Below are 23,670 nucleotides of genomic sequence, written 5' to 3'. Positions count from 1 at the left end.
CTAGGACTGTCTCATCAGATGTATCCTGCTAGGAATGTTTCATCAGATGTCTCTCTGCTAGGACTGTCTCATCAGCTGTCTCCTTGCTAGGACTGTGTCATCAGATGTCTTTCTGCTAGGACTGTCTCATCAGACATCTCTGACTAGACATGCTAAGACTCTTATCAGATGTCTCTCTGTCTGCCATGCTTTATACTGCAGTTCTGCTAGGACTGTCATCAGACGCAGCTCTGTCCCTTATGCCCACTTTACCCACTCCTGATATTACTACTCCCGCTCCCACCACTACTGCTGCTACTACTCCCCATACTACTAATATAAAGAAAAGTTTAGCATGTCGGGGAGAGAGGATTAAAGTATCTTAATAGGAGGAGAAAGAGGCATTTTTTTCTGATAAGATAAATTACTGTTTCTTTTATTTGCTTACACTACTGATTTACATGACCTTTGTCAAAACAATTGACCATTTAAACAACAGTTCATTTTCTGATGACATATTCTTTAATTATATGGATTTTCTAGGAAATACCAATACTTTGCCCTACAGCTCCGAGTGGAATAAACCACAGTTCAGTTGTCACATCTACCAATTGGCGTTGCTGTGTTGCACTTCTGACAACGTCCTGCTTAGCCAATTGCACACATAGGGGAGAGCCTGCTCTTCTATAGCTCTATACACACCCTTAGTGGCAGCAGCACAGAGGACATTATACAGCAGTTGAGAACCTGGAAATCTTTTGAAAAAGACAGATTAACACAGGACCAGAAGATATACCAGCTGTAGGGCTGGGGACGTGGCACTACACTGGTAAGTATATGGGTGGCACAGGGCTGAGTATTGGGCTTTCCTGTGAAACATCGTTAAATGCAAACATAAAGGAGAAGTCACCTCAGGGTAATGGATAATAAACCAGTCAGAGATAGAAAATCACTCAGCTCAGTGCCGGGTGTTGGATGCACTTACTGTTCTACTCGGGGGGACAGGTAGAGTTTAGGAAACACTTGTGTCGCTTCTGCATCTTCAAAGCTAACAGACAACAACGCCACATCCTCTCCAGGATCTTCATTAGCGTCCTGAGGAGGGAAAGATACAGAACGTCACACAGAATGCATCATGTCTGTTATTTTATATACCTGTCTATCTATATATCTATCTATCTATCTCCTATCTCACATATACGACTATCTATCTCACATATCCATCCATCCATCCATCCAAAGAATGGTGAAAAAAAGGTAGCGGGTTTTTATTTGCTCATGAAACAACAGTGCAACGTTTCAGCTCTGTCAATGAGACCTTTTTCAACCACTGCTTAAATCGCATCTGGATTACAATTAAAGTAATATCTCAATTATAAAGCTGTGGATAGATAACACAGGATCCATTATTGACAACAGGTAATTAGAGTAACTCATATAGCACACCTCCAACACTCTTGCATAGAGGTCAGCTGTTGACAGGCACAGCTTACCTCACAGGTCACAGAGCATGCCTATAACACTCTCCTATAGAAATCAGTGTGTAATGGTGCTGCGGGGTCTACGGACCCTCCCCTCTCCTCCACAGAGTCTTATGTAGGTGCCCTCCTCTATCTACACTTATCTGAGCTTTCCTCCCTAATCTATAGACTTTGTGATCTGCCCTCCCTGATAACTTGGATGCATTTCCCTTTTCATTTGCTGATCTGCTTTGTATATCCCCCCCCCCCCCCCCGCTGCTACCTCTAACAATAAGAGAAGGGAGCGGTACAGCAGAGAGAGACGGCTAGGAGCAGCTATGTTAAGGTGTTACACATTTTCTACAACAGTAAAAAAAAAATAAATAATAATAATTAAAAAAAAAAAAAATAATTATATATATATATATATATATTATATATATATTGTGTGGCATGGTGGGGCTGTAAGAGGCAGTTCTATGCCTCTGGAGTGGGAATTGGAGTTAAGGTGGAGCTCCTGGTCCAGATACTCCACTCCAGCCCTAGAGCTAATTAGGCTCTGAAACCACCTGGTGGAGCTCTATTAGAGACTCCAGAGCTTTTCAGGTGATGGCTCCCAGGTGAAGACTCCCAGGGTGGGAGAACACAGGCAGTGCTAGGCCTGTGGGAGCTGCAGACAAGTCTGGGTGAGACCAGTGGAGCTGGTGATATTGAGCATTAGGCTCATAAGTGACAGCTAGGGAAGCTGTGGTGTTAGTCAGTGGCTAGACGGCCTAGGCTTTATTTTATTGGCAGTGTTGCCTATGTCTTGTGTTTTCTTTGAACTGATAAATAAAGCTGACTGAGGTCAGTATAAAGCATACAGCGCTGACTGGACTGCAATTTGTGATGTGCCAACCGTCTCAGGCCCAGGAGATGGCGATCCCAGCAAGTGAGTAACCCCCAGATTGTCACAATATATATATATATATATATATATATATATATATATATATATATATATAAAAAATATATAAAGTCCTACATGTAAAGTTATTTAGGAAGCAAATAAAAAGTAGAAAAAAAAAATTTAATTGCAATGGTGTCCATAGCCTTTACGTGTAAGAAATCAAGAGACAACTGGTGACAGATCCTGCGTCAGAGGAGATGCTGTCAAACCATTTGACATAAATCCTGGAACATATGCCACTTGCTGAAGACGACAACGTCAATGCCAGGAAATTATGACGGCAAAGACAGGCAGGTATAGGATGTATATGACTGCTGATGCGATATGGTGGGCTTGTGGAATGCATCCGCACATTCCCAGCAGTGCCGGCCAGACAGACGCTGCATAACTGGCTAATCCCACACAGCCGCTGTAATGTACAGGGAAATATCACTGAGGAGGATAGAAGTCCAAAAACATCAGGTCATCTACTCCAGTCACATCTAAAGCTGCGCACTGTGTTCTGGTGACTGCTAAATAAAGGCAAAAGAAAAGATATGATGATTTGACTCATCTATCTATCTATCGATCTTCTATCTATCTATCTATCCATCTTATATTTGTCTCATATCTATGGGGTGTTGTATACGATAAAGCCCCACAAAGTGAGTGAACCCCTGGTGACCTGTATATTGTGCAGCGCAGGTCACAGGACAAAATCCCACCTACTGGAAGATTGCTCCTCACTTACTGGAAGCGGGGATTACTGACAGCGGCGCCTGCTCCCGGGCATAGAGCTAAAACATCTGCTCCACACAGTCACAATAGCTCTAAATCCATCCCTGACACAAAAGAGCATGACCGTCAGCGGGATGAGGACCCCGAGTGTGGACTGACCAAATCCTGTATACACACTGACATAACACCACAGCTCACACTGCTGCAGGGCTGACACATACAAAAGACTTTACACCTTTAGAGGAGTCACCACACTGGACAATCACTGTTTCTTGGAAGATCCCTTAAAGGGGTACTCTGGCAAAAATCTTTTTCTTTTAAATTAATGGTTTCAGAAAGTTATACAGATTTTCAATTTACTTCTATTTAAAAATCTCAAGTCTTCCCATACTTATTAGCTGCTGTATGTCCTGCAGGAAGTGGTGTTTTCTTTTCAGTCTGACACTGTGAACTCTGCTGCCACCTCTGTCTGAGAGACAGGAACTGTCCAGAGCAAGAGAGGTTTTCTATGGAGATTTGCCACTACTTCAAACAGTCTCTGACTTGGACAGAGGTGGCAGCAGAGAGCACTGTGTCAGACTGGAAAGAAAACACCACTTCCTACAGGACATACAGCAGCTAATAAGTATGTAAAGGCTTAAGATTTTTAAATAGAAGTAAATGAAAAATCTATATAAAATTCTAAAACAAGTTGATATGAAAGAAAAAGTTTTTTCGCTGGATAACCCCTTTAAATATAAAATGATCAAAAAGAGTCCACCTCCCGCAAACCCCCATGCTGTGATCTTCAGCGATCATCTGTAATTTGTGGGGAAACCTGGCAGTCTCCCTGATGCGCCACCATAGGAGTGATGTAGTATTACACAGTGCGGTCTGATATCACAGTCCATAAAAGCTGAGCTGTGATTGGTTGTTATTTGTCCTCCTTGGGCCCAGAACTCCCCTAGCTGTGGTGTGTCCACCAAATCCCCCGCCACCCCAATCCCCATATATGACAGCTTGGCAATTAAAGGAAAACTCCGGCGCTGATTAAAAAAAAAAAAAAAAAAAAAACCTGAACTAAAGCTCCGGTTGGTGGCTTCTTTTTTTTTTTCACTTCCTGGTTTGGGCTTTCCCATGATGCACTTTGTCTCCTGTGATGTCTATGACTCTGTAGAACTGTTAGATGGCTTACAGCTTGCTCAGCCAATCAGACCTAAGCAACCTGAGCCATCCGACAAAGGGAGGCTGGCCTAACAGGGTTTAGACCCGCCTCCCTCTTGATGACATCATTGTCACAAAATGGCTGCCACAGAGCAGCCTGGTGACAACAGTCATTAGGTAAGAATGAGTTTACTTCACTTCCTGGTGGCGGGTTGAGGGGGGAAAAGATAGGTGATTGAAGCATATTACAAAATTATAAAACTTTGTAATGTGTTTCAATTACTGGGGAAAAGATTTTCGCCGGAGTACCCCTTTAACTCTCGGCATCTGAAGAAGTTGGATGCTGCCCTAAGGCTGCCAGGAGACCATAGGCTGTATCCATGTTTTCTAGAACTCCCTAGAGCAGCATCCAACTTCTCCAGATGCCGGGAGTTGAATGCTAAGCATTGAGGTTCAACATGGACACTTTTCTGAAGTTCGCTGTACACTAACCAGCAGCAGAACTTGTAAGGTGTGAGGTGCGGCCTACATGGATGGGACTTGTTTTTCCAGCATATCTCACAGAAGATCAACTGGATTGACATGCCAGGATACAAGGTTTCCATCACGGTTGCCATTTTGTTTTCTTTCCATAGTGCATCCTGATGCCATCCCATCCCCAGGCCACATGATAGAGCAGTGATTTTCAACTAGTGTGCCGCGACACATGGTCAGGTGTGCCGCGGGGAAAGCTCCCCAAACTATGGTGCCCCTGTGAAACAGGAGAAAACAATGGGGGAGAGAAGCAGGGGCTAGAAGTATGGTGGAGAGAAGCAGGGGGGAGAGAAGCACAGGAGAAGCAGGGGGGAGAAGTATGGTGGAGAGAAGCACAGGAGAGAAGCAGGGGGGAGAGAAGCAGGGGGGAGAGAAGCACAGGAGAGAAGTAGGGGGGAGAAGTATGGTGGAGAGAAGCACAGGAGAGAAGTAGGGGGAGAAGTATGGTGGAGAGAAGCACAGGAGAGAAGTAGGGGGGAGAAGTATGGTGGAGAGAAGCACAGGAGAGAAGTAGGGGGGAAAAGTATGGTGGAGAGAAGCACAGGAGAGAAGTAGCGGGGAGAAGTATGGTGGAGAGAAGCACAGGAGAGAAGCACAGGGGGAGAAGAAAACAGGCCCAGGTTTCACACTGAGTGAGTATAAATACATTTAGAATCTATATTATTAACTATGTATAATATGTACTGTTTTAGTGTTATTTTGTGCCATTTTGGTTGGTGGTGTGCCCCGGGATTTTTTAAGTATAAAAAGTGTGCCGCGGCTCAAAAAAGGTTGAAAATCACTGTGATAGAGAACATGATCCATCAGACCAGATGCCTTCCTCCGTTGCTCTATACTGCATTCTGATGCCCACTCTAGACACTTTTGGGGGTGGACAGGGGTTACTTGGGTTCTGACTGGTCTCACGGGTGCAACACACTGCAAGCTGCCATGTCCTGTGTGATCTGAGGCGACCCTCATTCGCAGAGGTGGGACTGGTACCTGAAAGCTGATTATGACTTGGACTACTCCTTTAAAGGGAACCATTCACCCCGTGGCCCGGCAGAAACTGACATAAAGGTCAATATACTTACCACATCGCTCCCGATGCCGTCCCGGACCGTGTTGACACGGAGAAATCGCCGATTCTTCTTCTCGTGCCCATTATGGTAATGAGCGCCGCCGGGTCCGAAGTCCAGCCTTCTCCCGCCTCCGACACTTGATTGACGCCGGGTCCTCTTCTTCTTCGTCTTCTTTCTTTTCGCCGGATCCCGCGCAGGCGCCGTGACAGTTGTTTTCGGCGCATGCGCAGTTCACAATTGAAGCCGCTCCGCAGCCTCACTGTTTACTGTGCGTGCGCCGATTGTCTCGAACACGTATCCTGTTTACCGCGCAGGCGCGAGAAGAGGTGACAAGACCATCGCAGCGGCGCCTGCGCGGGAATTCGTCAGAAGACTGAAGACGTCAATCAAGTTCCAGGAGGCGTGGATGGGCGGCGACGAGAAGAGGACCTCATGAATAAGTTGGACTCGTCCGTCGTTTCCTATGGACGTTGGACTCATCTCAGCTCATTACCATAATGGGCGGGAGAAGAAGAATCGGCAATTTCTCAGTATCAACAACAGGATCCGGGACGGGACTGGGAGCGATGTGGTAAGTATATGACCTTTCTGTCACTGTATGTCAGTTTCTGCCGGGGGCCACGGGGTGAATGGTTCCCTTAAGGAGTGATGTCTGGGCTGTATACACACTGGCATATGAGCTAGTGGTAAAGTGACTGCGTGGGGGAGGGACATTTGCTGAAATAGCAATAAACAGCGCGCTGGGTGATATTTCAACATTCTCAGCATTAAAAACAAGTGTGCGGCCAAACCGGGCGGAGGATTTATTTACTTATTAGAGTCCTGACACATTCCCACCTTCTCTATATTTAGACTTGGCAGCGCGTCGGTTTGTGGTTACAGCTTGGATGGGGTTATGTGGAGTTACGCTACCTGACGGGGCTCGCCATGGATGACGGTGGGACAGGCCAGATGGAAAGAGGGGATGCCCTGGGTCAGGTTTTCAGGATTTCCTCACTGTTATAGGTCACAGGTGTTCTCGCTCTATGGGACATCCTTACATCAGGACTTATGGGGGGTTTTGTCATCTTGTCACTTTTATACAAAATGTAGCAAAAAAAAAAAAGTGATTAAAGGAGAAGTCTAAAGAAAATTTTTAGTTATACAAATCCCCAATATACACTTATTATGGGAAATGCTTCTTTCCCTGCACTTACTACTGCATCAAGGCTTCACTTTCTGGATAACATGATGATGTCACGACCAGACTCCCAGAGCTGTGCGGGCTGTGGCTGCAGGAGAGGATGATGGCAGAGGGATGCTCAGTGTCACTCCAGTGCCTTGTGTCCCTCAGTGTCCCTCTGCCATCCCCTTGGCTTTAACCCTGACTGCTTGTGGCTCCTTTGATAGAGAAATTGAAGCTGAAAACATCAAGTTGGTAACCTTCTCAGTGATGACGGATGTACTAGAGCTGATGGAGTATTATCTGTGACTCCCATCGACCCCATCTGAGTGGACACAAGCTAGATAGTAAGTTCAGCACTGCTGCATTTGCACATTAGCTTAGCTGTGATTGTGGGGAACACCGAGAACAGGTTCATATAGGACCCCCCACCTGCACATCCGTCAAGACAACAACTCTTCTAAAGCCCCCATTCCACGGGGCGACTACGAAGCCTGTGTGTGGGGGGGGGCTGGGGTTCACAGGGAGCTGCGGGCTGCCTGGGTGATCGCTTGATCATCCGGGCAGCCCATAGCATATAGCAGCGGTCTGCTGCCGCTGCCCCTAATCCATTGAGCGACGGCAGCAGATCGTTGCTGTATGAGTCGTTTGTCTTTCAACAATTTGAAAGACAAATGACTACAACGATCAGCCGAATACGGACGATAATCGTTCTGTGTAATAGGGTCTTAAGTTAAAGTCATTTGAGAGGTCTTAAACCCAGTGCAGTCTAAACTTGTGATATGTGCACATGATGTGTCCCAGTCCTGAGTGTTATAACCAGAGAAAGCATGTGGCCACAAGCTTCAATTCCCGGCTGGACACCATATCTGACTTGGAAGCTCGTGACTGCGCAACTTACCAGATCATGGCAGATCTCAGGACCCAATGCAATCTGGACGACATGCCAAAACACTTTGAAGGAGTCATCTACCCTACAAAAACCTATGGCCTACCCTCAAGATAGGCTATCGATATTAGATTTGAGGGTGAGCAGCACCTGACTCACTTCACATTAGCTGTCTAAGTGGGCAGGTCCCATTCAAGTAAAAGGCTGCAGTACCTTGCACTGTCACTAGGGACAGTAGGGGAACACATGGACCAGCACAAGTAAACAGTGAAGAGGCACAAAGCCCCTGAAATCCCTGATCCGTAGAAATGTCAGAATAAGGACCTTAGCTAGAAACAGGCTGGATATCCCCGAAATCATGCTTCTGGATCTTCAAACGCCCCCCTCATGAAAACACCGTATGTTACAGAATTCAGAAAGGCACAAAGTCATCAGCCTCTCCTAGTAGTGCATCTTCTCTCAGTAGTGCAGTAGTGCTTACACCTGCAGTTTCCTACAGTAAGAAATTAAAACGAAGTCTACAACATACAATAAAAGGGGCAGTCCAGGTGAGAAGACCCAATGTCATACAACCTATTAGGGGTCCTCTGTTCAGGATCCTCATCCATAGGTCAGAGTGGAGAGAAGTTGCAGAGATCATCTGTTTCTATGTAGGACCTATCCTGTAGTATTACACAGGCAGTGATGTCAATGGGCACGTGTAATGCTCCATTTCACCTGTGGTGGCGCTGCAGGGAACCAAACTGCCAGGTTCCCCACAAATCACAGCTGATGTGGAGGATATCCCATGATCAGGGAAAAGTGGAGTGATTGTCCTTTAAACTGTCTCTCTCGCATTTTCTTCCGTTCGGCTCCTTTAAGACACTGGGAGGAGCTTGTCTCCAGTTGTCTGTCATCTGAGGACAGCGGCAACGGCGGGATAATAATCTGCTCTGTGATTGTATCTGACTGATAGGAGCAGATTTTTATGTGCAGCACATGAGCAAAGTGCAGCGATAAACCCTGTGCTTAAGTGTTGCTACCAGTTAACCCTTTTTCCAGGGGGATAGAAGAGGGGAATAGCACGCTGTTCACATGGGTTTCTACTGATGCACTTCTGGTTTAGTCATACACTGAACCCCATTCACTTACAGATATACTTACTATACAGATTTGTAAATTACTTCTATATAAAAATCTCCAGTCTTCCAGTCTTCAGCTACTGTATGCCCTGCAGGAAGTGGTGTATTCTTTCCAGTCTGACACAGTGCTCTCTGCTGCCACCTCTGTCCATGTCAGGAACTGTCCAGAGCAGTAGCAAATCCCCATAGAAAACCTCTCCAGCTCTGGAGAGTTCCTGACATGGACAGAGGTGGCAGCAGAAAGCAGTGTGCCAGACTGGAAAGAATACACCACTTCCTGCAGGGCATATAGCTGCTGAGAAGTACTGGAAGACTGGAGATTTTTAAAAGTAATGTACAAATCTGTATACCTTTCTGACACCAGTTGTTCAGAAATTTTTTTTCGGTGGAAGTACCCTTTATAAAAACCTTAAACCCTGCTCCGCAATACGCAGAGACAAGTTAGTCAGGAGCTCCCAGACGTGACCGCCTTGTAGCAGCCTCCACAGTCAATCATTGATACATTTAATGGATCTCTCTGGGGTTATGTCTCTTGAATAATATTCCTCGTGTCGGGACAGGCATCTCCGGGACCCACCCTGTAATCTGTAAGGACGGCCGGAGCCGAGTGTTTGCTCTGCCTCTACTGAAACCTGAGAAAATCCTTCAGAAAACAATGAACTCTTCAGCTTTCTTTGAGGACATAAGATACAATTTTTTAACAAAATATTAGGTCATGGGAGGCGGTGGGAAACATGGGAACCCTAGGAAAAGTGCCCAAATTATTCGTATTCAATGGGAATCTACACCATTGTTCACACTTTGGGATCTTCAGCAAAGAAACATTGTTCAGTAAAGTTGCATTCTTCAAGAAACAGCGCCACCCCTGTCCTCAGGTTGTGAGTGGTATTGCATTTTCTATTACATGGTTGACCAATCCTGCCTAAATCACTAGGTTAGGAAGCTAGTCATGCAATGTATATGGCCGCTTAAAATGGGTTATCCTAAGATTAATACATAGACTTTATCCACAGGAAAGGAGATAAAGAACTGATGGTTTGGAGTCCGACATCTGGGATAGTCAAGAGAATGTCCACAGAGTGAGCAGAGGGGCTTTATGGTGAATACCCTGAAAAGTAAATGTATGATTTATTGATGTACAGAACAATATGGTAGAAAGAAAAAGACCAAATGGTGGAGAGAAAAGACTCTGTTAACTTATAGGAAATGAATCAAGGGGATTTCTCTATCTGATAGCAGACCTTGTGTTTTATTACTACACACAATCGTTCCCTATAGGATATTAATGGAAAATTCCACTAAGCTTATCAGTGGAGCCTGGATAAATATACCTGTGTACATTACAAAAGTTACATAAGGCGGGGCTATGTACGTATCTCAGCCTGAGAATGGAGCCGCCATGATGTCATTGAGAGCCAAGGTCAGTGGAGATACCTTGGGGATGCTGGTATATTCTGCCACGTGACATAAAGACGGACTTAGTTATCAAATGTGTGAAGTGCAAATGTATCTGTACAGGAGATGTATCTTGAATACAGCCTATCCATCACTAGAGATCAGCGATGACGTCACTGAGAATACAGCCTATCCATCACTAGAGATCAGTGACATCACTGAGAATATAGCCTATCCATCACTAGAGATCAGCAGTGATATCACTGAGAATATAGCCTATCCACCACTAGAGATCAGCAGGTGACATCACTGAGAATATAGCCTATCCATCACTAGAGATCAGTGATGATATGACTGAGAATACAGCCTATCCATCACTAGAGATCAGTGACATCACTGAGAATACAGCCTATCCATCACTAGAGATCAGCATGATATCACTGAGAATATAGCCTATCCATCACTAGAGATCAGCAGTGATATCACTGAGAATATAGCCTATCCACCACTAGAGATCAGCAGTGACATCACTGAGAATATAGCCTATCCATCACTAGAGAACAGCAGTGACATCACTGAGAATACAGCCTATCCATCACTAGAGATCAGAGACATTACTGAGAATACAGTCTATCCACCACTAGAGATCAGAGGTGACATCACTGAGAATACAGCATATCCATCACTAGAGATCAGCGGTGACATCACTGAGAATACAGCCTATCCATCACTAGAGATCAGTGACATCACTGAGAATACAGCCTATCCACCACTAGAGATCAGCGGTGACATCACTGAGAATAATTTTATAAGATCAGTGATGGAAATACCTATGGATGTAACCTATCCATTCACCAGCAGTGACATCACTCAGCCTATTCATTTACCAGATCTGTGACATCACTAAATACAAACTAATGAGAAAGATATCACTGCAAGAAACTATAACAGAAACATTTCAGATCTGAATATCCATTAATGGTTGTTCCCCTTAAACCACCTGGGAAATTATAGTGAAATGCGATGATCAGCAAATATTACAGCCCTGTGAAATAGCGACGTGATGTCATCTTTACCACCCAGGCTGCTAAGCTTCATTTACCCAAACAGAGACATGAGGAGGAAGTAACAGTATGTATGATGAGGATAGGTTTCCTATAAGCAACAAGGGGAAGGGGAATTTTGGGAGCCTTTCAGATCAGATATTCCTCCGGTTACACAATGTCTGCTTTCTGTCTCACATCACCTGATCAGCAGGAGACACAGACACTTACCTGAGCGGGGACGAGGACAGTGAACACATTATCAGAGGTTAGGGGCTTTTATACAGTTCTGAAACGATCACTGTGAATTCATGTTCACAATGAATTTTCTCCATATTTTTTTTTAATTAAGCTGGTGGTAAGTGTCCATCACTGGAGATCAGCAGTGACATCACTAAGAATACAGCCTATCCATCACTGGAGATCAGCAGTGACATCACTGAGAATACAGCCTATCCATCACTAGAGATCAGCGGTGACATCACTGAGAATACAGCCTATCCACCACTCGAGATCAGCGGTGACATCACTGAGAATACAGCCTATCCACCACTAGAGATCAGCGGTGACATCACTGAGAATACAGCCAATCCATCACTCGAGATCAGCGGTGACATCACTGAGAATACAGCGTATCCATCACTGGAGATCAGCAGTGACATTACTGAGAATACAGCCTATCCATCACTAGAGATTAGTGGTGACATCACTGAGAATACAGCCTATCCACCACTAGAGATCAGCGGTGACATCACTGAGAATACAGCCTATCCATCACTAGAGATCAGTGGTGACATCACTGAGAATACAGCCTATCCATCAGTAGAGATCAGCAGGGACATCACTGAGAATACAGCCTATCCATCACTAGAGATCAGCAGCGGTGACATCACTGAGAATACAGCCTATCCATCACTAGAGATCAGCAGTGACATCACTGAGAATACAGCCTATCCATCACTAGAGATCAGCAGTGACATCAATAAAAAAGGCAGCAATTCACTAGAGATCAGCGGTGACATCACTAAAAATAAAGCTTAAAAGGGACTACCCAGTTTTTTACATAAACTTCCATGTTCAGTAATGGTGAGACCCCTAACTTACGGGCAGACTAGACTGACCCAGTGGTCTTTTTCTGCCGACAATCTTCTAGGTTTCTATTTCCATCTGATAGTAGGTAACTACAGGCCACTGCACTGTATGACACAGGCGGTGCATTATCACGCCTCAAGCATGTCAAAAGTTCACTATGAAAGGGTTATTATACCGCCACTTCTTTTCAAGTCTGTAAACAATAGTGACTGCAGAGAGGAGACATTGATGTTTACCCTGGTAATAAAGCCGCACATACTGAGACAATTACCGAGCGCCGCAAGTCAGCAAATGAGCGGCCGCCCCGGACGGGTTACTCAAACAATGCGGGATACTAATACTTCACTATAACCATGAGATCAACACCGAGCGCTCCTCATCCCCCTCACAGTGTACCAGATGTACTCAAATGGCAGAGAGTGCTTCAGGAAGATGAATGGTGGGAAACAAACAATGGGCAAGAGTCCGAAAGTCGTGTGTACTCTTATTATGTATCCAGAAAGGTGAAAAAGTTACATTAAAAAGCAAATCAGCTCGACTATAAATCATAACAAAGACCCACAGTGACTGAAGACTAAAAGATAAGGACTGTGTACACCACTTCTTCTAGAAGATATCTAACATAGTACTGCCCCCTATAGGTATCAATGTCACTTCTTTTCTTGTAGATAGGGGCACTATTATACCGTAGTAGTTATAGTCTTGTATATAGGAGCAGTATTATAGTAGTTATATTCTTGTATATAGGAACAGTATTATAGTAGTTATATTATGTACATAGGAGCAGTAATATAGTAGTTATATTCTTGTATATAGGAGCAGTATTATAGTAGTTATATTCTTGTATATAGGAGCAGTATTATAGTAGTTATATTCTTGTATATAGGAACAGTATTATAGTAGTTATATTCTTGATTATAGGAGCAGTATTATAGTAGTTATATTCTTGATTATAGGAGCAGTATTATAGTAGTTATATTCTTGTATATAGGAGCAGTATTATAGTAGTTATATTCTTGTATATAGGAGCAGTATTATAGTAGTTATATTCTTGTATATAGGGAGCAGTATTATAGTAGTTATATTCTTGTATTTTTTTCCCATTCTGTTTTGCTGCAGCTATGGTGAGCGCAATACCTTATCCAGACTTGTGCTGCTTGGGGGCGACCTTCTCCGCCGGCGGTGCTGGCCGGGTTCTGGTGTGGTGTTTTGGGTCTGGTCCTGTGGCATGGGGGTCGCAGGGCCGTCCCATGGCCCCCGTTCCCTGGCTGTGCACGCCTGCGGGGTTGGTGGCCACTGACTGGCACGGGTGTGGACTTAGTGTAGGGACCCATGTGTATCAGATACCGGCACGAGGTACATGGGGCAGTATGGCTTGATCAATTCATACACAAAATTCTGATGTGTTTTTTATTTAGCCAAGCGGCACTAGTATCAGCCATAGGGTGATGTGCAGCACTCTGTTTCTTCCCTGAGCCACATTTTGTTTCTCTCTTTCTCCGTGTTTTTGCACTCCTCCTGGTGAGACCCACATGACCGCAATTAGCAGGAGACACCTGAGTGCACATGGTTTTAATCCCTCGTTTTTTTCCCATTCTGTTTGCTGCAGCTATGGTGAGCGCAATACCTTATCCAGACTTGTGCTGCTTGGGGGCGACCTTCTCCGCCGGCGGTGCTGGCCGGGTTCTGGTGTGGTGTTTTGGGTCTGGTCCTGTGGCATGGGGGTCGCAGGGCCGTCCCATGGCCCCCGTTCCCTGGCTGTGCACGCCTGCGGGGTTGGTGGCCACTGACTGGCACGGTGTGGACTTAGTGTAGGGACCCCATGTGTATCAGATACCGGCACGAGGTACATGGGGCAGTATGGCTTGATCAATTCATACACAAAATTCTGATGTGTTTTTTTATTTAGCCAAGCGGCACTAGTATCAGCCATAGGTGTGAGGTGCAGCACTCTGTTTCTTCCCTGAACCCGCATTTTGTTTCTCTCTTTTCTCCGTGTATTGCACTCCTCCTGGTGAGACCCACATGACCGCAATTAGCAGGAGACACCTGAGTGCACATGGTTTTAATCCCTCCTGTTTTTTTCCCATTCTGTTTGCTGCAGCTATGGTGAGCGCAATACCTTATCCAGACTTGTGCTGCTGGGGGCGACCTTCTCCGCCGGCGGTGCTGGCCGGGTTCTGGTGTGGTGTTTTTGGGTCTGGTCCTGTGGCATGGGGGTCGCAGGGCCGTCCCATGGCCCCGTTCCCTGGCTGTGCACGCCTGCGGGGTTGGTGGCCACTGACTGGCACGGTGTGGACTTAGTGTAGGGACCCATGTGTATCAGATACCGGCACGAGGTACATGGGGCAGTATGGCTTGATCAATTCATACACAAAATTCTGATGTGTTTTTTATTTAGCCAAGCGCACTAGTATCAGCCATAGGTGTGAGTGCAGCACTCTGTTTCTTCCCTGAGCCACATTTTGTTTCTCTCTTTTCTCCGTGTTTTGCACTCCTCCTGGTGAGACCCACATGACCGCAATTAGCAGGAGACACCTGAGTGCACATGGTTTTAATCCCTCCTGTTTTTTTCCCATTCTGTTTGCTGCAGCTATGGTGAGCGCAATACCTTATCCAGACTTGTGCTGCTTGGGGGCGACCTTCTCCGCCGGCGGTGCTGGCCGGGTTCTGGTGTGGTGTTTTTGGGTCTGGTCCTGTGGCATGGGGGTCGCAGGGCCGTCCCATGGCCCCGTTCCCTGGCTGTGCACGCCTGCGGGGTTGGTGGCCACTGACTGGCACGGTGTGGACTTAGTGTAGGGACCCATGTGTATCAGATACCGGCACGAGGTACATGGGGCAGTATGGCTTGATCAATTCATACACAAAATTCTGATGTGTTTTTTATTTAGCCAAGCGGCACTAGTATCAGCCATAGGTGTGATGTGCAGCACTCTGTTTCTTCCCTGAGCCACATTTTAGTAGTTATATTCTTGTATATAGGAGCAGTATTATAGTAGTTATATTCTTGTATATAGGAGCAGTATTAAAGTAGTTATCCACCATCCCCTCCCTGTGCGATGTTCTATTTGGAATAAAGTTTAAAAGACGCTGACTGGTGAGTGCTGGAATCTCTTCTTTACCATTGTTCACATCTGCCTTTTCATCAAGCACCCCATTGTCTTCATTCATCCACACCATATGCCCAACCGCTCACCTGATTAAGGGGATACTCCTGGCAGCAGTGCGGGCTAGCTATATCTGCCGTACTCCATTATAGTAGTTATATTTTTGTCTACCTGTAGGATGTGTCCGCTCCACACTCCCCCCTCCCCGCATGGTGAAGTGAACCCTCAATAAACCGATTTGAAGACACACATTGCCGTCAAGAGCCCGCTTCTGTTTCTCCTCTCTCTCACATTGCGTTCCTTTTATTTAGTGGAGCACCGCCTGATTTAGCTGTCTCATTGGTACAACTACCTGTTTGCAGTCCATATTCCAGATGCCAGAGATTACAGTAGTTATATTCTTGGATAAAGGAGCAGTATTATAGTAGTTATATTCTTTTATATAGGAGGCAGTATTATAGTAGTTATATTCTTGTACATAGGAGTAGTATTATAGTAGTTATATTCTTGTATATAGGAGGCAGTATTATAGTAGTTATGCAGCGGTAGAGTACAGTCGGCACTGTCAGCAATGCTAGCAATAAAGGAGGTATGATAGGGAAACCGACCTGATATGCTTGTACTTGCGGTGCCCGCTTGGACTCAATGAGCGAAATGATTATAACAACAGCCGTCATATTATGTTTCATGTTTATCACTTTTTGTTTGCACATTGTTATTTTGTTTGGTGATGGTATTTAACACACCCCCCTCCTGAGGTCAGGTGACCTTCCCGGCAGGAAGAAGCGCCGAGTGGGCGTGAAACATCGTTCCGGGGTATAGGCGCCCGCCATTCCATTTGTCCTCCCTCACCATGGATCTGTGTCTATCGGAATAAAGACATTAGCTTGGAGGTATCGGTGAGTGCCCTAGTCTCTACTCTCTCTCGCTGTTGCATTATAGTAGTTATATTCTTGTATATAGGAGCAGTATTATAGTAGTTTTATTCTTGTACAGTATATAGGGATCAGTATTATAGTAGTTATATTCTTGTATATAGGAGCAGTATTATAGTAGTTATATTCTTGTATATAGGAGCAGTATTATAGTAGTTATATTCTTGTATATAGGAGCAGTATTATAGGAGTTATATTCTTGTACATAGGAGTAGTATTATAGTAGTTATATTCTTGTATATAGGAGCAGTATTATAGTAGTTATATTCTTGTATATAGGAGCAGTATTATAGTAGTTATAATTTTGTATATAGGAGCAGTATTATAGTAGTTATGGTTCAGGGAAGAAAAAGTGTGCTGCACCTCACACCTATGGCTGATACTAGTAACTCTCGCTGGATAAGGTATTGCACTCACCATAGCTATCAAGGATAGAATGGGACAGACAGGAGGGATTAAAACCATGAGCACTCAGGTGTCTCCTGCTAATTGCGGTCATGTGGGTCTTACCAGGAGGAGTGCAAAACACGGAGAAAAGAGAGAAACAAAATACGGTTCATGGAAGAAAAAGAGTGCTGCACCTCACACCTATGGCTGATATTAGTACCTCTCGGCTGCATAAAAAACATCAGAATTCTGTATGTAAATTGATCAAGCCACACTGCCCCATGTACCTCGTGCAGGTATCTGATACACATGGGTCCTACACTAAGTCCACACTGTGCCAGTCAGCGACCACCACCCCTGCAGGCATGCACAGTCAGGGAAGGGAGGCCATGGAACAGCCCTGCAACCCCCATGCCACAGGACCAGACCCTAAAATGCCACACCAAAACCCAGCCAGCACCACCGGCGGAGGAAGCTGCCCCCAAACAGCACAAGTCTGGATAAGGTATTGCACTCACCATAGCTATCAAGGATAGAATGGGACAGACAGGTGGGATTAAAACCATGAGCACTCAGGTGTCTCCTGCTAATTGCGGTCATGTGGGTCTCACCAGGAGGAGTGCAAAACACGGAGAAAAGAGAGAAACAAAATGCGGTTCAGGGAAGAAAAAAGAGTGCTGCACCTCACACCTATGGCTGATACTAGTACCTCTCGGCTGCATAGAAAACATCAGAATTCTGTATGTGAATTGATCAAGCCACACTGCCCCATGTACCTCGTGCAGGTATCTGATACTCATGGGTCCCTACACTAAGTCCCACTGTGCCAGTCAGCGACCACCACCCCTGCAGGCGTGCACAGTCAGGGAAGGGAGGCCATGGAACGGCCCTGCAACCCCCATGCCACAGGACCAGACCCAAAAATGCCACACCAAAACCCAGCAAGCACCACCGGCGGAGGAAGCTGCCCCCAAGCAGCACAAGTCTGGATAAGGTATTGCACTCACCATAGCTATCAAGGATAGAATGGGACAGAAAGGAGGGATTAAAACCATGAGCACTCAGGTATCTCCTGCTAATTGCGGTCATGTGGGTCTCACCAGGAGGAGTGCAAAACACGGAGAAAAGAGAGAAACAAAATACGGTTCAGGGAAGAAAAAGAGTGCTGCACCTCACACTGGTCGGCCGGGTTTTGGTGGGGCTTTTTGGGTCTGGTCCTGTGACATTGGGGTTGCAGGGCCGTTCTATGGCCTCCCTCCCTGCACGGGCACGCTTTGTGGGGGGTGGCGGTCGCTGACCGTCACGGTGTGGAGTTAGCATAGGGACCCGTGTGGACCAGAGGACCTGCGCGGTGGTACACGGGGCAATATGGCTTGATCAATTCATATACAGACACTCTGGTGTTGATTTTTAATATAGGCCAAGCGCCATTAGTATCAGCCATAGATGGGATGTGCAGCCGTTCCATTCTCTCCAGTTTGTGTATTATAGTAGTTATATTCTTGTATATAGGAGCAGTATTATAGTAGTTATTGTATGTATGGAGCAAGAGACCTCAGCACAACCGGGTAATGAATAAACCAAACCTTAGTCAGTGTGGAGTACAGGTGTAGGTGGAGGGGGCGGTCTCCGTGGAATCAATGGCTTGTATGGGTGGTGCGCGGGCAGAAATGGAGCAGTTCAGACCATGCGTAAAGGTAGATAGAAAGTCCAGCACTCACCGATATCAGAGGTATGCAAGCTTGTATCTTTATTCCATCTTACGAAGTTGGCAGGGAGGGAGAGGGTGCGCGGCGTGACTCAAATGGCGACGGCCGTTTCTGGCCTCTGGGGCCTTTCGTCTAGCCGAGAGTATGCGCCGTGTAACAGGAAGGGGGTGTGATATAGGTAAAAGTAACACACGTGATCAGTGACAATATAAAATCATTCAAAGCAAAAAACATTACAGGAATACAGCCAAATCGTTTCTTTCGTTGAGGCCAAGGGGGCCAGTAGCTTCAAGACCTGCAATCCATAAAGACTCCCTTTCAGTAGAGTCCGATGCTGGTCTGTACTGTTGCCTCTGGGATTAACCCGTTCCAGACCTAAAAATTTAACGCACTTTGTGTCGCCCCCGTGTTCCTTTCGGATGTGTTCTATTAAGCGTGGTACTCCCTTTCCTGTGTGAACAGAGTACATATGCTCTTTATATCGATTCCAGAGAGGGCGTTTTGTTTTGCCCACATAGAATCTTCTACATGGGCAGACCAGGGCATATACTGTGTACGTAGTTCTGCATGTGATGAAATCTTTAATGTAGCATTCTTTCCCTCCTAGATGAATATAGGAGGTACTCAACATTTGTGGGCAGTAATTACAGTGGCCGCATTTGCGGTTACCCTCGGGGAGAGATGCGTTAAGCCAGTGTGTGTTTTCTTTTTCTTTGTGTCCTGCCTATTGTTGCTACTGAGCATATCCCCTATGGTTTTGTTTTTTCTATGGGTAATACAAGGTTTGCGACTGGCAATATCGTGTAAGTCGGGGTCGCTCTCTAAAAGGAACCAGTGGCGGTTTATGGCTTGTCTTATAGTGCCGTTGAGTGGTGAATTTTGAAAAATAAACATAAATCTTTTTTCATTCACTTTTTTAAGGGAGGAGGATTGTAATAAACTGGATCTTTCTGTATCCAGAGCACGATTGAATGCTTCTTTAACCATGGGTTTGGGGTAGCCTCTGCGTGTAAGTCTCTCCTCCAAATCACCAGCCTGTTTTTTGAAACTATCAATGTCGCTATTAACCCTTCTGAGGCGCAGCATTTGGCCATATGGTATGGCTTTTTTGACAACTGGGGGTGCGAGCTGGTAAAATGTAGGAGAGAGTTACACGCAGTAGGTTTTCTATATACAGAGGTCTTGATACCATCATCTATTAATTCTACAGAGATATCTAGAAACTCGAGTGTGGGGCCACCGAACTTGGATGTAAAGAACATATTTCTGTTATTACAGTTGTTGAGATATAGGACAAACTCTGAGAACAGGTTCTCATTACCACCCCATGCAATAAAGATGTCGTCCACGAACCTATAATAACCCTTTATATATGGAATAAAGGGATTATTTTCTGTGTATATAAGGTCGTGTTCAAGCTTAGCCAGGAATAAATTAGCGTACGTGCAGGAGACCGGCGTGCCCATAGCAGTGCCGATCTCCTGCCGATGCCATACATCTTCAAATTTAAACACATTGCTCCTTAAAATGAACATAAGGGCCTCCTTTACAAAGTTTCGCAGGGCCACGGATTGCCCCCTTTTCGAGGAACCAATCTACTGCCTCTACACCCGCATCATGTGGGATGCGGGTGTAGAGGCTCTCCACGTCTATGGAGGTAAGGGCCGTTCCAGCCTCCCAATGTATATTTTTAATTGCCCCGAGGAATCACCAGAGTCCTAATGTACGACGAGGTGTGTTCAAGTATGGGTCTGAGGATCCATTCAATGTATTGGGATAGGCCCTCAGTAACCGAATTGATCGCTGAGACAATAGGGCGCCAGGTGGTTTCTCCAAAGATTTGTGGATCTTGGGGAGAAAAATACCACCTGGGCGCCCTAGGGGAGTCGGGTATCAGTTTCTCTGCCGTCTCTCTATCCAGAGCCCCTGCAGCTACGTGTCTATTCAGAAGTGACCTGAGATCTTCTTTAACTTTCCCTGTCGGGTCTTTGCTCAGAGTAGAATAGGTGTTGGTGTCACTAAGCTGCCTTTGGGCTTCATGTGTATAGTAGGCTTTCGACATGACTACCGCTGATCCCCCTTTATCTGCCCTCTTTACTACTAGATCTGGTCTAGATCTAAGCCAGTGTAGGGCTCGCTTCTCTTTATGTGTCAGGTTACTGACTGGCTCGGGATATGTCAATGCCTTTACGTCCCGGTTCACTAATTTATGGAAAAGATCAAGGGCACTGCCGGTGTGACCTGGGGCGTGAAGGTAGATTTTTGCCACCTCTGAAGTGTGCATGTTGAGGCTCATGTACGGTGGTATCTGGGGTCTGATCGTGCATTAGCAATTGGAGGCAAGCTATCTCCTGTTCATTAGAGCCCTCTGGTGGGATAAATCCTAGTGGCCCGATAGATCCTCTAGAGGCAGGTGCCTTATGCTGCAAAGATGATTTATTGATAGCGAAGTGTTTGGTAAGATTAATTTTCCTTATGGCCTTGAATAGATCTATCTCAAAGTCCGGGGGTGAAAAGCCTTCTGTAAGGCCATAGTTAAGTCCCTTTGCCAGTAGTGATTCCACGTCCTGGTCGATGGGTACCCCAGATATGTTGATCACATTTGGGGGGTAGGGTGTCTCCTCCATGAGACTTGCTTGCGCTTTCTCGGTCCTTTGCTCCTCGATTGGTGTTTTCGGCCCCCTCTCCTGTATCCCCTCCTAAAGGGCGAGAGCTAGATGTATTTCGATCTGTAGATCCTGGTATTCCGGCCGTTGCCCCTCTGGTGGAGTCATCGGAGGCATGACATATCCCGAGCCAGTCAGTAACCTGACACATAAAGAGAAGCGAGCCCTACACTGGCTTAGATCTAGACCAGATCTAGTAGTAAAGAGGGCAGATAAAGGGGGATCAGCGGTAGTCATGTCGAAAGCCTACTATACACATGAAGCCCAAAGGCAGCTTAGTGACACCAACACCTATTCTACTCTGAGCAAAGACCCGACAGGGAAAGTTAAAGAAGATCTCAGGTCACTTCTGAATAGACACGTAGCTGCAGGGGCTCTGGATAGAGAGACGGCAGAGAAACTGATACCCGACTCCCCTAGGGCGCCCAGGTGGTATTTTCTCCCAAGATCCACAAATCTTTGGAGAAACCACCTGGGCGCCCTATTGTCTCAGCGATCAATTCGGTTACTGAGGGCCTATCCCAATACATTGAATGGATCCTCAGACCCATACTTGAACACACCTCGTCGTACATAAGGACTCTGGTGAATTCCTCGGGGCAATTAAAAATATACATTGGGAGGCTGGAACGGCCCTTACCTCCATAGACGTGGAGAGCCTCTACACCCGCATCCCACATGATGCGGGTGTAGAGGCAGTAGATTGGTTCCTCAAAAAAGGGGGCAATCCCGTGGCCCTGCGAAACTTTGTAAAGGAGGCCCTTATGTTCATTTTAAGGAGCAATGTGTTTAAATTTGAAGATGTATGGCATCGGCAGGAGATCGGCACTGCTATGGGCACGCCGGTCTCCTGCACGTACGCTAATTTATTCCTGGCTAAGCTTGAACACGACCTTATATACACAGAAAATAATCCCTTTATTCCATATATAAAGGGTTATTATAGGTTCGTGGACGACATCTTTATTGCATGGGGTGGTAATGAGAACCTGTTCTCAGAGTTTGTCCTATATCTCAACAACTGTAATAACAGAAATATGTTCTTACATCCAAGTTCGGTGGCCCCACACTCGAGTTTCTAGATATCTCTGTAGAATTAATAGATGATGGTATCAAGACCTCTGTATATAGAAAACCTACTGCGTGTAACTCTCTCCTACATTTCACCAGCTCGCACCCCCAGTTGTCAAAAAAGCCATACCATATGGCCAAATGCTGCGCCTCAGAAGGGTTAATAGCGACATTGATAGTTTCAAAAAACAGGCTGGTGATTTGGAGGAGAGACTTACACGCAGAGGCTACCCAAAACCCATGGTTAAAGAAGCATTCAATCGTGCTCTGGATACAGAAAGATCCAGTTTATTACAATCCTCCTCCCGTAAAAAAGTGAATGAAAAAAGATTTATGTTTATTTTTCAAAACACCACTCAACGACACTATAAGACAAGCCATAAACCGCCACTGGTTCCTTTTAGAGAGCGACCCCGACTTACACGATATTGCCAGTCGCAAACCTTGTATTACCCATAGACCATCTAAAACCACAAGGGGATATGCTCAGTAGCAACAATAGGCAGGACACAAAGAAAAAGAAAACAACACACTGGCTTAACGCATCTCTCCCCGAGGGTAACCGCAAATGCGGCCACTGTAATTACTGCCCACAAATGTTGAGTACCTCCTATATTCATCTAGGAGGGAAAGAATGCTACATTAAAGATTTCATCACATGCAGAACTACGTACACAGTATATGCCCTGGTCTGCCCATGTAGAAGATTCTATGTGGCAAAACAAAACGCCCTCTCTGGAATCGATATAAAGAGCATATGTACTCTGTTCACACAGGAAAGGGAGTACCACGCTTAATAGAACACATCCGAAAGGAACACGGGGGCGACACAAAGTGCGTTAAATTTTTAGGTCTGGAACGGGTTAATCCAGAGGCAACAGTACAGACCAGCATCGGACTCTACTGAAAAGGGAGTCTTTATGGATTGCAGGTCTTGAAGCTACTGGCCCCCTTGGCCTCAACGAAAGAAACGATTTGGCTGTATTCCTGTAATGTTTTATTGCTTTGAATGATTTTATATTGTCACTGATCACGTGTGTTACTTTTACCTATATCACACCCCCTTCCTGTTACACGGCGCATACTCTCGGCTAGACGAAAGGCCCCAGAGGCCAGAAACGGCCGTCGCCATTTGAGTCACGCCGCGCACCCTCTCCCTCCCTGCCAACTTCGTAAGATGGAATAAAGATACAAGCTTGCATACCTCTGATATCGGTGAGTGCTGGACTTTCTATCTACCTTTACGCATT

General features: G+C 45.7%; 1 protein-coding gene across 1 annotated transcript in view; it reads right to left on the bottom strand.

The window, feature by feature from the left end:
* Positions 1–542: 542 nt before the first annotated feature.
* LOC138775009 (BRISC and BRCA1-A complex member 2-like) overlaps positions 543–23,670 on the bottom strand; it is a gene marked incomplete at its 5' end in the record, with an annotated part of 45,293 nt that continues 22,165 nt past the window's right edge. The window contains one exon of the mRNA XM_069955768.1: positions 543–1,074. Within this exon, the coding sequence (XP_069811869.1) occupies positions 961–1,074 (114 nt within the window). The remainder of the gene's footprint in view (positions 1,075–23,670) is intronic.

The sequence above is a fragment of the Dendropsophus ebraccatus genome, unplaced genomic scaffold, assembly GCF_027789765.1.
Source record: "Dendropsophus ebraccatus isolate aDenEbr1 unplaced genomic scaffold, aDenEbr1.pat pat_scaffold_1238_ctg1, whole genome shotgun sequence".
NCBI classification, from domain to species: domain Eukaryota; kingdom Metazoa; phylum Chordata; class Amphibia; order Anura; family Hylidae; genus Dendropsophus; species Dendropsophus ebraccatus.
The sequence above is the reverse complement of the archived record's forward strand: the minus strand, read 5'-3'. Positions and strand labels throughout refer to the sequence as shown.